This window comes from Trachinotus anak, unplaced genomic scaffold (assembly GCF_046630095.1).
Source record: "Trachinotus anak isolate AG129_WGS33_773 ecotype Australia unplaced genomic scaffold, CSIRO_AGI_Tana_v1 ptg000018l, whole genome shotgun sequence".
Taxonomy (NCBI): domain Eukaryota; kingdom Metazoa; phylum Chordata; class Actinopteri; order Carangiformes; family Carangidae; genus Trachinotus; species Trachinotus anak.
The window spans coordinates 6,202,064-6,217,747 of record NW_027273869.1 but is presented as its reverse complement, the minus strand read 5'-3'; the positions used below and the strand labels follow the sequence as shown (position 1 = coordinate 6,217,747).

Here is a 15,684-nt window from a genome sequence, read left to right as displayed (position 1 = left end):
TGTGGTAGTGTTTGCTAGGTGCAACATTTGTCACAAAGATTAAAGAAATATGAAGATTTAAGAGATGTTATTTCTGTATCTTAACTCACATCAACCTGTACAGCTGTACCAGTCTGATTGACTCTTGCCACCATAATTTGCCTGATTACTTTTGCCCAACTACTTTTATAGATATAGCTGTAGAGCATGATGACATGTTTTTCTTCAAGTTGTTATTGGAAGCTCTGCCAAAAGGAAGAGAATGAGGTCTAAAAAACAACTTCACAGAGCAAGGCTATGTACTGAGGCACCTTTTCAAGCTATGCTGTTCTCTCAAATGAGAACTAGGATTAACGCCTCGCCATTGTATGCCTCTGCAACTCAGACTAGTTTTAGACATCCCTGTCTATCCAGAATCATAAAAAATAATAAGCATTTGAGAGAAATTTTGTCATAATTGCTGTGTGAAGACTTGAGTCATGGCTAATAAGTGTTTTGTGAGGTCACAGCGACCTTTGACCATGAGTCTAATCAGTTCATCCTTGAGTCCAGGTGAACATATCTACCAAATTTGAAGGGATTCCCTTGAGGAGTTCTCGAGATATTGCATTCACAAGGACAGAACAATGTTTAGTTAGGTCACCATGAGCTTGACCTTTGACCACCAGAATCAAATCAGTTCATCCTTGAGTGCAAGTGAATGTACCAAATTTGAAGAAGTTCTGTCAAAGCGATATATTGCGTCCACGAGAATGGTATGGATGGACAACCGGAAAACAATATGTTCTGGTCTTCGCTGCTGCAGAGGCATCAAAATGTCATCAAGTTAGTTTGCAGTCCATTCATGAATGAAATGGTGTTTGGACTGTGGGTGTTTCAGTCAATTTAAAACATGAGATCTTCAATTATCCTGTTCTTCTTGAAAAGCAGCAAACTTCATTCCTTCAATCTCATCTCAACTCTCTTTTGATTACAGCTGTAATTTTAATTTTTCCAGAGTATTTGCATCTTTCTGACAGCCGTATCTTTATAAATCAGGAGGATAAAAGGTACAGGGACATCTGCTGCTGATGATGAGAGTAGAGGCATAGAGGTGCGGGGCATGGGGACTGATATCAAACCATTTTAGATGTGCTATTTGTCTAGAGCTGCAGATTGTTTGCTCTTCTTCCCAGAGAGAGAGAGAGATGGAGAGTATTATCAGGCAGGTGGCGGGCTGAGGCACAGAGGATCGGGGAATTGGACAGGAGCCACATTCAATTCAAAAGCAATCCGCTCGAAGCCTCAGCCCAAGTACAAAGTCTGCCAGAGACCACGTTGAACAGCTGAGCCCAGAATCCCTTTGCTTGTTTAGATATGTGTGTTTGTAAGAGAGAGGGAAAAAGAAAGAGGTTGGTCTTTTCTGACTTGTGTCATAATATGCTCAGAGGGCTGTCTGATATGCCTTGCTTGTACCCCCCACCCACTGGATATTGTGTTGGTTCCCAGGGGATAAGTTGTGCTCTGGCACAGATGCGCCCTGTTTTCTGTGCTGGGGAAATTCCTTCAGCACAGTCTTCATAGGACGAGGATAATGGATAAGACCTATAATCAAAGTTACCCGTACATAAAGATATGCTTTACAAGAGCGGAATTTATCACAGCAACGAAACACTTGAAAATTGTTGCATGGCAAAGTGTGCCCCCCCCCTTCAGCATCACCTTGGTGATGGAAGTAATCAGCAGAGTGGGTTGTAGAGGGGAACAGGCAGCAGGGAGGGATCTGCTTCCCACTATCAGAGCATATTTAACAGTCAGGAAATAATTAGCACCAAGTGCAGACGAAGAAATCTGAGGTGAAGGTTAGGGTAGGGATTTCACGAAGGAGGCTAAAAACATTAGTGTATCAATCCACATCTTGCTTCACTGACCATTAGTACGTTCTATGGATCGGTTCAGTTTCACTAAACTCATGTGTGACTTCTTCAGTCTGAATTATTGTAGTCAGGCCTGTGCTGTCCCACAATTCAAAAGTGGACTAAGCTACAATTTCAATAGTCAATGGCTGAACAAAATACAGACACATAGACACACAACAGACACACAATTCAACTTCACAGGCTATCTTATCTCTTCGGCTCATGTTTGATCAACTGCCTGAAGACGGCCATCTATCGTCGGTTCTATGCAGTAGTTGCTGTTAATGTGTTGTGCTTAATTGAGCAAGCACTTGATCACAGCCCATGCTTACTGCTACTGGAAGCAATGAATAGGAGAAGGTGAGCAAAAGAAGCTCTTGTCTTCGGGGACTTGTCTGAATAGCTCGTTGTTGCTTTAATTTCAATTCTTTAAGAGTTTGTATTGAAAACAAACTCTCTGTAGAGTAGGCTGTAAGCCACCTGTTTTCGGAAGCTTGCGTCCTCACACATTTATGTCAAGTCCAGGGGCATGCACAGAAAGAACACAGCTGGAAAGTAATCAGGTTTAAACCTGGTACAATTTTTCTTTGGTTTATGAAAAGATATAAAAATATAAACAGTGGGTTTGACAAAAAAGAGTCAGTTAATAGCGGGTTTGTGTTTTAAAGAGGTAAATCAAATCTCAAAGTCTATATAAGCAGATGTAGAATTAAAAATTTAAAATTTAAAATCTAAAAAATGGTTAAGCACAGCTAACGTTTATTGCTGGTGAGGTTAGCTGTGTATCTACATTTCACTTGCATTTACAGCTCGATAAAAACTTCTTTAAACAGTGTATCAGGACTGTGCAGCCAGGGACGACATTATACTCAAAGCTGGTAATAAATGTTTTCTGTTTCACTGTAAAACTATTATATGGTATATTTTGCTGTGCCCTATTTGTGGTACTGAGCGGTTTCTCATTTGGAGAAAATTCAAGAAAGACCTTCGCCGAGCACACATTTCTTAGTGAAACAAATATTTTAAAAAATGTGAGGATTGAAAAACTATATAATCAAAAAATTTAAAGTAGAGACTGGAATTACCAGTTGTTTGCCTCCACCAACCACAGTAAAGTTACAGTTTACATCCATGTCTGTCCTGTCTCATATGTAGTGAAGACTTTAGTGTGTTAACATTATGATGTCCCAGTGACGTTGAGCTTTGACCCTTTGTGTATAAAATGTCATCACTTCATCATTTTATCTTATTAGATATTTGTGTTAAATATGAATTCTTGAGTTATGGCCAAAAACATGTTTTGTGAAGTCAACCTGACCTTTGGCCTTTTATCACCAAAATCCAATCAGTTAATCCCTGAGTCAAATTGAATGTTTGAGCCAGTTGTAATTAAATTCCCTCTTGGCGTTAGTCAGATATCATGTTCACGAGAATGGGACAACGTGAAAAGAAAACACCTCTGGCTTCAGCTGTGGAGACGTATTTACTCTTTCCTCCATTATTTATGTCACTGCTCGTACATGATTTAATGTAATAATTTTTGTTTGATTCGTTGTTTAGGGCCTAACCTCTGAAAGAACACTGCCTGACAAGTATTTGGTCAACTTGATTAAAAAGGAGCTGTGCAACAACACAACACAGACTCCTCTGCCAGAGCATGAGTTTTTTTTTTTTTTTTTTTTTTTTGCAGGAAGTTGTTTCTTTTTAGCTTTCAAGAAGAAGAATGTCTGAAACAGCTTCTTAAACATAACATGTGTAAAGAAGCAGAGAGGCTGTGGAACTGTCAGACTGCAGTGTGTCAAAGTAGTGTAAACCATGACATGACACTGTGTGTGCATTTGCTTAAAGGCACAATGAAATGTAATTTTACTTTCTGTTATCTGATGTAAGGTTTAAACTGGATATCAGAAGGTCTGATTTTAATCCTCACCCACTATTATCATATTATGTGTATAAGATGAATATATTGTTGTCATATTATAGAAGAAAGAACAACCTTTTTTAAAAAACATATTTAGACAGTCATCTTTCATAAGTGACCAGATATTTTGTGATTAGAACTGTCAAAATTGACCCAAAGTTAGGTTTTATTGTTAGGTCACTGCCAGTGGTTGCAGTGATTATGAAGGGAGCAAAGGAGGAAGTCATGTGATCTAGTATAGAGCAACAAAGTCCACGTTAGGAGGAGGTCGGGGAGGATGGATGGATGGATGAACAAAACTCAGCACTTTCACACAGGAGGCCACTTTTTATTTACCATGTGAAACCCACATGATCAACATCATTTCTTTTATCCATGATCCTTCCTCAAGTTCAATCTTTTGTTTATTATTATAACTGTGAAAATATAGGTCCTGTAACCTTAAGGAAGAACAGATTTTACCCCACACCACATCTTTTCCTAGATCTAACCAAACAGCAACAACCCTAACTATGTGTTTATTATTGTTACCATGAGGATGAAGGTCGATTCACCTGCTGCTGGTACACTCCTGCAGGTCACATTATTGTTACTATGATGGTGAAGGTCATATCCAAGGACGGGGACAAAGGCGGGAGGACTTGATGCTTTACACATCACTGGGTTAACAGAGATTTGAATTCACTGCAGTTGCGGATAACTACCTAAGTAAGTGTAACATGTGTGCACACGTTTTCAATGACGAGCAATGAGCACTGACTGCTTTTCCACAGTCCAACAGTTGCTGATCTGTTTTCAGACAACAACCCCACTCAAAGCATGAATCAGACACCTCTTTCAAAGTAGTTCATGGGTTCTAAGCACTGAAGACAGTATTGATCTTGACCTTGAATTCCCAGCTGTTTGTGCTGTAGGACAATCACGAAGGCGTTAGCATTTACTGGTGTGGCATTTTTTCCCTTGAGCACAAAGTCCATGACTGCTCTTTCAAAAATACAAAGCACTCACACAAAGACAGCCACGCACTTGGTTTCACTCATATGCACCTCTGTTTGAAATAGCACAGCTGGAGACTAGACAACAGCTAGCAGCCTTTAGGCTGGCCAGCGGACAGCCTAGATATCACGATGCAATATTAATGCATTCATTAAACATTTATAGATGTTTTCTGTTGCACTCTATTGTGCTTACAGCAAATTTAGGTGTGAAACTGGCCTCTCACACATCATTGTCATCTTTACTGAGAACAAAAGGGATTTTTGTCTCTCTCGGTATCTGAGCTGTCTTGATCTCGGTTTCCGTCCCTGTCGCTCTCACATATCATGTTCATGTTTTCTCAGAAGGAAAGTCTGCAGACGTCTTTTGTCTCCCTCTCCATAACGCTGCTGTCTGCCGTCTATTTGTCTCTCACTAAAGACTTGTATCTCAGGGAAAACATGCCTCCCACTGAGCTGCGCATGTCAGTAAAACAGTCAGACTTGAAAGGAGTGTCTCTGCTTACACTCCTTGAATAAACAGACAAAGTGTGAGAGATGAAGAGCCAAGACAAAAAAAATCAGGAGTTTTTGTTTTATCGGTGGAAAAAAAAGTGCACCCCAGAAGACAACAGACAGATGCTGATTAGTCAGTCTGTTTTTCCTTTGGCCAGTGGTGCTGTTGTTGCCATGCCAATGCCAAGTAGCCCTAATTAGTCCATTCACTTGCTAACCTCCAGATTTGCTCACCAGGCAATAAGGGCAACACGGTGACTGCTCCAATGGTAGTCAGACCAGGACTGTTAAGCATGCACCATCCGGCAGGTGCTATGCAAACACAAACAGTGGAGGAGTGGCCAAAGTCCTGGGAGGAAGGATGCTGCCATTAGTATTGTCATGGCCACCGTTTCCCACCTGGGCTCTTTAATGAGGGCAAACAAACTTATGGAGAGATGGTTCAGAGGAAAAGAGAGGAAAAAAAAACACAACTCAGACAAAAAAAGATCTATGTTGTCCCTCCATAATGGAAAAGAGTACAGGCAGCCTAAAAGACAAAGAACGATGGCAAAGGAAAGAAAGAAATGGATTGGAGATGAGAAAAAAATTACTAACAGAGTGTTAAATCTGCTTTATGAGTCCAATTAGTCAAGCACAGAGGTGTAAAAGGAAAAAAAAGAGAAGGAGAAGACAGTTTCAGAGAGGGGAGAAGGAGGGGGAGGGAGCGATGGATGAGTAGGAGGGCTACTGGAGGCAGATACAGAAAGAGGCAGGAAGCAGGACAGAGACAGACCGACAGAAAAAGAAGCACAGCAGAGAGAAGAGAGGGGGAGGCAGAGCAGCGGTGTCAATATCTCTTTCGCTCTCTCCAGGCTCTGTGGCTGTGTGCTCTCTACCAGTCAGATTTCCACCCTGAAAGGACTGAACAGCGTGGCGGAAGAGCCTTGAATGATGGACGACTGAGCCAAACCTCAGCCACTCAGGCTTATCACCTGTGGGCTCTACGCTACCTTTGGGGATTGAGATCGCAAAGCCCTACAAGGAAGGGAAGAACTCCGACAGACCCAGCGATCACTGAGGAACGGTCTTTGTCAAGAGGTAAACTAACACACGGCACAGTCATATATTAACACTGTTGTTGGTGTGCTGACAGCAAGTCAATGTGAATGTGTTGCACGAAAGGCACTGTAAAACCAACACATTGAGCTCTAGATAAACACACACAGCATGCTGACATGTTGTTGAGCCTGCGAGTCACGATTCTCAAGCAGTGATTATTTTGAGTGGAGAATAATTACACTAAATGAGTGGCTGTCAAGCAGTAAGGAACACGGGTCTTCACAAGCTGAGCCGAGGTCACTGCTTCCCAAAGAGTCCAGCTCTCCTGTTGTAGTGAAGCTCATACGACGCAAAACTAAGCGGACTGAAGATGGAACTAGTTTGAATCTGTCCTTAGAGTGAGGTCATCTAGAGGACAGATATTTCATGTAACGGAGAAGACAGCTAAAAGAAAAGACGAATGTGATAACAACTGCATTAAGCTGCTAAGCCATAAATTGAATTTAAACAAAGAAGCAATTTGGCTCATGTTGTGCAGTTAAATAAAAGATTATTGAGCTGTAACAGAGTTAACAATAATGGACTCAATATCTGAGCAAGAACCCAACAATTATCTTCATTATTGCTGATTATTTTTTCCAGTTTAACTGATCAAGACTGTAAAATGCCAGAAAATACTGAAAAGCATCCATCTGGGCAAAAACCCAAAGACATTCAATATGTAATGATATAAAACAGAGAATCGAGGTAAATCATCATATTTAAGAGGCTGAAATTATTGAATGCTTTGCATTTTTGCTTAATAAATGAGAAATAATTAACTGATGACAAGATTAATTTTTTTTTCTGTCTAATAGATTGAGTAATTATTTCCTCCGATGATTTGACACCTTGTTGAGACCTTAGTAGAGATATACTTTATGTACATGTACCCCAAGGCAGCCCTAGAACCTGGGCGTTTCGCCAGAAATTGGTAGGCGTGTTGACAGTAGTAGGTGTTCCATTGGCTGTGATTGGGTGGTTGGGCTTAGGTACAAGTTTTGTGTGGTTAAGGTTAGGGTATGCCCACGTCTGTCAGCAGTGCATCTTCCTTTGTGAAGCTACTGTTTATTTGTCTCAAATGCAAATGTGGAAAATGTGTCACCTGTTCTGAATAACAGGGGATACTGAGAGCGTCCATAAGCACTGTGAAAGGTGGTGGATTAAAGTGTATAACTGGGTACAGACATTACATTACTCAAGGCACAAGGACACAAATACATGTGTAAATACTAATGTGCATACCGTTTCTACAGTCACTTTCATCATCTATATCACAATATGTACAATATGTGTAAAATTAATTAAGCTGAAGTTCTCAAATGCTAAATGTCGTCTAAACACAACCAGCTATAAAAGAACACAATGACTAAATAAAAATAGCCTGAAACTGGCAAAGTTTTTTCCAAGGTCTTGAGTCCTGAACTGACTTGCTGAGACAGTGTGTGGTCCAACAGTCAGTCTGCGTTTCGTTTCATACACTCATACAGACAGTGTGCAGAGAACCAGTTCAGTTTTCAGCGCTCATTTGCTGAACAACACATGATGGGAATCATCAAAGACAAAAGCCAAGGCATCAAAACTGATTAAACACACATTTGGAACACACACACTAACATGAGCGCAAACACTGACGGAGACAGGCGTCCAATTAGCACAGAAAGAGCACGCTATCTGCCAGGGGATGATAAATGAGTTGACATTAGGTGGCAAACACATGATGCAGACCAGGGAGCAACAATCTGATTTCAATGTGACATATTTCTTTCTTTTGTATTGTTGTAGTGAGATCTTCCTTCACCTCTGCAGAATCAAAGATGGAATGTGATGGAGGGAGAACACAAGGGAAGGGGATGACGATGACAAATGGACATGACATAATTCTCTGCTTCAATGAATCGCTCCCTTGCAGTCTGTGAAGGATGACGTGGGAGTAAGACGTCTGTGGATGTCCAAGAGTCAAGTCAAGGGATCTCTCTCTTTGGATGATCTTTGATGACTCTAAATGGCCCACATCCAAGTCTCTGACCTCTGACCTTTAGTGCAACTCTGCCCCAAGGAGACCCCCCCTCCCAGGATCACAGGTGTGTGTAAGGTTTAACTAGGTCAAGTTCAGCTGGTTTTCTTTTTCTCTTGCAACCCTCCCTCCATTCTGTCATCTCTACTTTCTCCCTCACTGCTCTCTGGGAAATGAAATCACGAACCTGACGTGGTCTGACATAAGGTGCTGTGGACCATATAGGAAAGTGCACCAATCTCCAGAGACATAAAGAGAAGAGTGTGAAGAGTGTACAATACCTGAAAAGCGGAGAGAGGATCATTCTGACACTAGCATCATTTTGAGGCGGGGATGACACTGGAGGCAACAGCTCAAGCACAACAGACAATGACGAGACAGAGCTTTGCATGAAAGAAAGCATTGATCTTAGTGCACCGCACTGATGTTGCAAACCACATGCCCCCCAATGAGGGGCGGGAGTGTTGCTCTCCGTGTCTCACAAACAGACTTTTCCCTTCGCCTGAGTGGAGCCACAACCCCCAAAGCTTAAGCTCATTGAGGACTTTTCATTGTCTGTCAAACTCCAGTGTTTTCACTGAAAAGAATGGTGCGAATCAAGTTCAACTGAAGACTTGTCAAGTTAAAACATGGTGGGATGTTCCAAAGTGCTCCAGCAAGTTCCTTGTGGCCACTTCAATAGCTGCTGAGCTGGAGAGGACACTGCTGGGAGGGAGTGGTGAGTTTAACCCTGATATCACAACTGTACTCGGTGTTCTTTGGTCCAAACCATAGAGGAACCAAAGTCCATATACCACATATTCTTGTATTCCTGCCTTTGGTTTGTTTGGGCTCAGCAAGCAAACCATGGCTCTCAAATGGCTTTGTTTTCTTTTAACTTGCCCTCCTGCAAGACTTCTGAGGCACTGGTGAAAGGATAAACTGTCCCTGTAACTTTGGCTTCAGGCTTCAGTATATTAGAAACCAACTAGCTTGTACAATGTGTCATCTGACCACACATGAGGGCAACCATTGCTTTCTTTTATAGCTGTATTAAACAGTTACACTCTGACTCAGCTGTACAAATGCAACGTAACCAAAGTAATCATGTAAAAAAAAAAAAAAAGCTTAAGAGTCCTGCCTTCTCACCTCCACACGCCAATTGAATTTTTGTCAGATTATCTGTTTCAGAAAATTTTTTTATTCGTTTGATGCCGTTCTGATGTAGGTAAGGATTACAGGACCAGGGATATCAGATGCTGTTCAACATTGTTCCAACTATACTTTGGTTAAAGCACCCAGGGCATGTCTGTTTTTTTCCATTAACAATTTCCCTGGTAATAAAACCAGTGTGCCCTAACAGCAACTGCTAGTATGCTCAGTGTGGTACTCACTACCAATACTGATTTTATATATATTGATATATATATATATATATATCGTATCAATAATGGTAGCAGGATTCTGATTCTACAGTGAAGAAAGTTGTGTTTGGTTCCTTTGTTGACATCTCTGTCAAATGACTTACAACTGTGTGCAGTGTGACTGACCCTTGCAATCTAAAGACTCTTGGCTATAATGTCATTTACTATAGCCTACACACTAAACTGCACCACATGATTCATCTGCACCTGATTCATTTTTGAATTTCTCCTGGAAATGACCTCTTCAGTCACAAGTCTTGTTACGCAATTAGGCTCCTGTATTCCTGACGAAAACAAATTACCACCATGTAAAAAAATACAAAGGGTCTACTTTTCATGTTTTCAGACAAGGTGATCTTTTCACAGAAACCTTTTTCCTCTAACTCTATGAACAACCACGCTGTGCTTCCACAATTGTACTTCAGCTTTCAGACGAAGTCACCCTGAAAACCTAAAATCCTCATCAGTATAATGACGCCAGTTGAGAGGTGTTGAAATTATCCCTCTCAAGCAAAGCATATTTCAGCGTCCCTAGCTGCAAGTCAAGGCAAAAATGGGACTATTTTTGTGTGAGAGACAAACTGAAAGCTTCTCCATCATCAGACATGTATAAATCAATAGACAAAGTGTAGCTCAACATATTATTGTACTGTAAAGATACTGAATTATTCTGGAGTAGCAATGTCAAGAGAGGTAAATACCATCCTATCAACAGCCCATTACCTCTTTACAACCCTGACAGTTAAACAAAACTTTGGTTGAAAAAAAGAAAGAAAAAAAAAAAAAGATCTGGTAGAAAAGGATGTGCAATGGTTCAGTTTTAAACAAAGACTGTTTTGTGCAAACTGCTCTCCAGGCATCTTCCTCCCATCAGGATAATGCACACATCTCCCATGCTGATCTCTGCAGCCACCATGAGCAACATGACGGTGCTTGACGCTGCTGACCCCTACGACCTTGACATGAAGTCCTCTGAGGCCATCTACCCCATCAGCTTCCAGGTACTGCAAAAGCATCCTACGCAATTAAATTGCTTTTTCAGTCAGATCAATGTGGCATGATATTTGCTTGCGAGAAAGTGAAGAGTTGCCTGAGCCTTTTTTTTTTTTAGGAAACTGTTAACTGTCTAGGTAATTAATGGGTTGGAAATTCAAATGTGAGAAACTTTAAATACCTATTATATAATACCTTGTTACATTAATTCCTTGTCATAAAGTACATAAAGAAAAATATAAATTACATCTTCATTGTTATTAATTGTGACTAAATGGCATGATTTCCACCATGTCCTTCATGTTACTAGGTATCTCTGACGAGCTTTCTGCTTTTGGAGATAGTTTTGGGTCTGAGCTCAAACCTCACTGTACTAGTCCTCTACTGCATGAAACAGAACCTCATCAGCTCCGTTTCCAACATCATCACCATGAACCTGCACGTGGTGGATGTGTTGGTGAGTCCTGACCTCTATTATCAGATACGTTTTAGCAAACAGGGATTTAAAGTGAGACAGTGTTAACGGTTTCCGACCAGCAGCCAACAGAGTCCTCTGTGGGCACGGGTGGTAATTACAGGATGCTGTCACATTAGATGTAGCTGTTTGTGCAGGAGACATGGCGCTCCTACACACCTCTTCAGTGCTATGTTTCAGAGAGAATGTTTGCATGAGCATATTGTGATCATATCTGAGATATTGTAATCTGTTTGAAAGCAACAAGCCTAATCTTAACCATAAATATGTCAGATTTTTTTTTTACATCAAGATCCAACCATTATTTCCTGCGAAACTGACAAAAGTGACACACAATGCTAAGAGATGTGAAAGGAAATCCCTGGACCCTTTTACTAGATCAATGTAACAGATTCTTCCCTGGTGCACCCCCCATCCCTCCACCAAGTTTAGTGCTAATAGGTTCAGTACTTTTTGCGTCATCTTGCTGACAAATAAATAGACATGGGTGAAAACATAACCTCCTTTGGTGAAGTTGCCTGGCAATTGTGCTGTCAATACATGTCAGGTTAGCATATGGCTAATCTGACTACCATGATCAGAAACATCTGAACCCACAGTAGTTGTATGCTAAACTGTAGCTGCTAGGAGCTACATTACATTACATTACATTAGTTTTGTTGATAACGTGTAAAGTTACAAGTTCTTTTCAATGTCTGGTACATAATGTATGCAGCTTAGCTCTTTTATAAATACAGCCTGAGGGCTGATGGTCTGAAACTGCATCACGCTGATTACACCAGGTTATACACTGACAAGACGATGAGCTAACAAGCGACCGTACTGATGAATTATGTAATTCATCAAAGGGGCAGATGAATGAGGGAAAGCAATTGGGATGTGTCTGGCAGTAAATGTAGTTGTTAAAACCTGGCCATGCTCGACTATGAGGCAGTTTGTGAAACTGTGTTACCTTTGCTTCCACTGGATAAAACTCTGATGTCAGTTTACTCTGAAGCATTCACTCTCCTAACGTTAGGACACTGAATCACAGCCACAAACAGCAATGACAGAAAAATACTGCCACTTCATTACAGTAACCAAAGCAGAATAGAAGCCAGTGTTAGAAGTTAAGTTACCAGTCAAGTGAAGCAGATGCCTTCTCTGAATCTGTTCTCATACTCAGCTGCTGCTTCGCTTCTTTGTATCGGGTTGTTGTTGGACCAAGGCTTATTCTTGTGCTGCTCTGCCATTTGTCGCTTTCTGTTTTTGGCTTGTTGACCTTCTGTCGAGCTCACTCTTTTCTTCTTACTTGTATTGTTCAACCAAACAGACTTGCTTCCTTGAGTGTCATCTAGTGTGATCAACACCTGATAGGACTGTCAGGCGCCATAGTGCACAAAGAAGTTTATTACCTAACTATTACCAAGACACACACATTTTATTTCTCTTATTGTGTGAAAATCTTCACTTTTCACATCAGAGATGATGATCATGTTGTACAGTAAAAACTTGTCTTGACTTGGTTGTGGTGAGGAAGGCTTCTGGTGGACTGTAGTGTAACAGGACTGAGGCCATAAATAATTTAGTATTTGTCATAATTCAACTATTGATTAAAATGCATTAGTAATAAGGTTTATCTATCTAAGTAAGAGCAGGCACCACTAGAAAATTACTAAATAAAACAAATGAGCCTGCTGTAAAAATGTATTTGGGATGTGACCTGAGTTCCTGTCTGTTTGCAGGTATGTGTATGCTGCATCCCGCTGACAGCCGTGGTGGTGCTACTTCCTCTGGAGGCAGACACAGCCATGATATGTTGTTTCCATGAGGCCTGCGTCTCTTTCGCAAGCGTAGCTACTGCTGCCAACGTCCTGGCCATCACTGTGGACCGCTACGACATCTCAGTGCGCCCAGCGAACCGTGTGCTGACAATGGGCCGAGCTGTGGCTCTACTGGGATCTATTTGGGCTTTATCCTTTTTCAGTTTCCTGGTTCCCTTCATGGAAGTGGGCTTCTTCATCAACTCTGGTTCAGACCTTGTAAACCAGACTGCAGTGGTCTCAGTGGCTCATACAAATGAGTACTACACAGAGCCGGGTTTGTACTATCACCTGCTAGCACAGATCCCTATATTCTTTTTCACGGCTGTGGTAATGCTGGTGACGTACTACAAGATCCTTCAGGCACTTAATATCCGCATAGGAACACGCTTTCAGCACAACCTTCCTAAAAAGAAGCAAAAGAGTAAAAACACTATCTCTCTGAGCACTGCGACACAAGCAGAGTCGACTGATGCTTCACAGAGCAGCACAGGAGTCAGGGCAGGTGGGAACGCACCTTTGGGCATGCGGGCTTCAGTGTCCGTCATTATTGCTCTGAGAAGAGCGGTAAAGCGTCACCGGGAAAGACGGGAGAGACAGAAACGAGTCTTCAGGATGTCTCTTCTCATCATCTCCACCTTCCTACTTTGCTGGACTCCAATAACTGTGCTCAACACCATCATCCTCAGCACTGGGCCCAGTGATTTCACTGTGCGCCTCCGCCTGGGCTTCCTGGTGATGGCCTACGGCACCACCATCTTTCACCCACTCCTCTACGCCTTCACTCGACAGAAGTTCCAAAAGGTTTTGAAGAGCAAGATGAAGAAGAGGGTGGTGTCTGTAGTTGAAGCTGAACCAACACCAAATAATGTGGTCATCCATAACTCGTGGATTGACCCAAGGAGGAACAAGAAGGTCACCTTCGAGGACACGGAGGCCAGACAAAAATGTCTATGCTCACAGGATGCAGAGTGATGAGATTAACTCAAATGTAAATATGTCAAATATTTAGTGTAAATGGGAATTGGTTACACTCATGAGAGAAAGTAACAGAGTATAGAAGAAAAACTGAAAAAAAAGGTGTTTATGCAAATAGAGAGGTGTAAAGTATTTGAAAAAAAAAAAAAGACGGAGTCTAAACAAGCTAAACAGATGCATCTTGGGCAGCTTACTAAATGAATACTAAAATCACGACCACAGAAAAGATGTGTTCCCAGAGGAATTAACTGATAAAGGCGAGGGTTTTCCTGAATATAACCATAACATGTAAAAAGGGAAACTACCAGCAGCTGAATGTATGAGGTCAAGGACTGCATTTACAGTTGATTTTTTCTTCAGTGCAAAAAATGTCTCAAAATATCACAGGCACATGAAAAGGGTAATTTATTGCTATTTATTGTGGAATTTTGTGGCGTGCTATCAAGGACAATTCACTCATAACTCTGTATCTAAGCAGCAGTGCGTGTTGTTCTCTGGTTAGAGTAATAGGAGACAAATGTCTATGTACTGTTATAGAATACCTTGATATTGTTTGTCACCATTTGTAATAAACAACCAAAGGCACAATATGTGTCAGTGTCCCTCTGCTCTCCTGCCTCTTCATGTGGAACTGGATACATCAGGACCAGTGGGGGGGGGGGAGAGACTGACTGACATGGGGAATTTAGTTTCTCCTTCAGTTTCCTCAAAGAGGTCGCCTGTCTGTTATGTCACATATTGAAGAACTCTGCTGTCCAAGCTAAGAATCTGGTTGTGTTTGTTCACAACAAAATAACATTACGGACTGATGAACACCCTGTTTCTCCTACCAATGCAATTCACTTGTTTGAAATTGACTAAATTCACAAGACCTTAAACAATCCCTGCATAGATGTCCATTGTCATACGGACAAATGAGGGTACTGGCAGAAAAGGCTGGTAGTTACAGACTCACAGCTTCAGACTGGAACCAAGATTTCAGCCGATCATTAAGGTGTATTGGTGCCCCTCCAGCACAAGTACTGAGTTAGCCACTGTGAAAGTTGTACTTTTTCACTGTCTCTCCTGAACCGTGCAAAACAATCTATCTATCTGTTACCATGTTCTGAAGACGAAGCGGTATAGCTGATTATTTTAAAAATCAAAATGAGTCGAGAGAGGAGGAGGCTGGTGGAGAGGGAGAGCCAACGAGAGATCCGGAGTAATATGCAACTGATGACGAGAGTGCAGGCTGCAGGAAGACACCAACTGAGCCAGTGAAGAAGAGAAGTACTACTGTCAACCGCGATGGCTAACACAACACACATGGTTGGTGGTGTGAGGGAAATGCTATGCTGTGTGTCTACTGTAGACAACTCTAAGCTTGTTACCAGCTCAACACAGTATAAGCACAGGTTTCCCGAAACACTGAGGCAATCCCACACCAAAGATACACAAAGTATGTGGACATAATTTTGTCCATATGGTGTATTTAATAAACTTTTTTTTTTTTTCCAATTGTGGGAACCTCTGGGAAAAAGACATAGCACTGAAATTAATAAATTAAACTATGAGGTTTAATTTATTCCAAAGCAGGTTTGGGATCCCTTGATGACCCTCTTTATAACCCCCAAATGAAATGAGTCCACGACTCCACAGTGTGAACCAT

General features: G+C 41.4%; 2 protein-coding genes across 8 annotated transcripts in view; one reads left to right on the top strand and one right to left on the bottom strand.

Annotated features, from left to right (window-relative positions):
• The window catches only part of cog5 (component of oligomeric golgi complex 5), a 54,516-nt gene that overhangs the window by 28,384 nt on the left and 10,448 nt on the right, over positions 1 to 15,684 (bottom strand). The gene's annotated exons all lie outside the window — the stretch shown is intronic.
• Positions 5,459 to 15,227, top strand: LOC139635205 (G-protein coupled receptor 22-like). 5 transcript variants are annotated; one of them, XM_071502303.1, is made up of 5 exons: positions 5,459 to 6,368; positions 8,178 to 9,103; positions 10,698 to 10,789; positions 11,092 to 11,238; positions 12,981 to 15,227. In XM_071502303.1, the coding sequence occupies exons 2-5, from the start codon at positions 8,824 to 8,826 to the stop codon at positions 14,031 to 14,033; spliced, it is 1,572 nt and encodes a 523-aa protein (XP_071358404.1). In that variant the 5' UTR covers positions 5,459 to 6,368; positions 8,178 to 8,823; the 3' UTR covers positions 14,034 to 15,227. The 5 variants fall into 5 exon arrangements, with proteins under 5 accessions (XP_071358404.1, XP_071358403.1, XP_071358407.1 ...); XM_071502302.1 differs by having other exon boundaries at positions 8,154 to 9,103; XM_071502306.1 differs by having other exon boundaries at positions 5,462 to 6,368; positions 10,645 to 10,789.

Bases quoted from the DNA above. Each gene is read 5' to 3' on its own strand.
- LOC139635205 (XM_071502303.1), top strand. From the start codon at position 8,824: ATGCCCCCCAATGAGGGGCGGGAGTGTTGCTCTCCGTGTCTCACAAAC. The intron at 9,104-10,697 runs GTGAGTTTAACC...TGATCTCTGCAG, and splicing joins GACACTGCTGGGAGGGAGTG to CCACCATGAGCAACATGACG. The intron at 10,790-11,091 runs GTACTGCAAAAG...TCATGTTACTAG, and splicing joins TCTACCCCATCAGCTTCCAG to GTATCTCTGACGAGCTTTCT.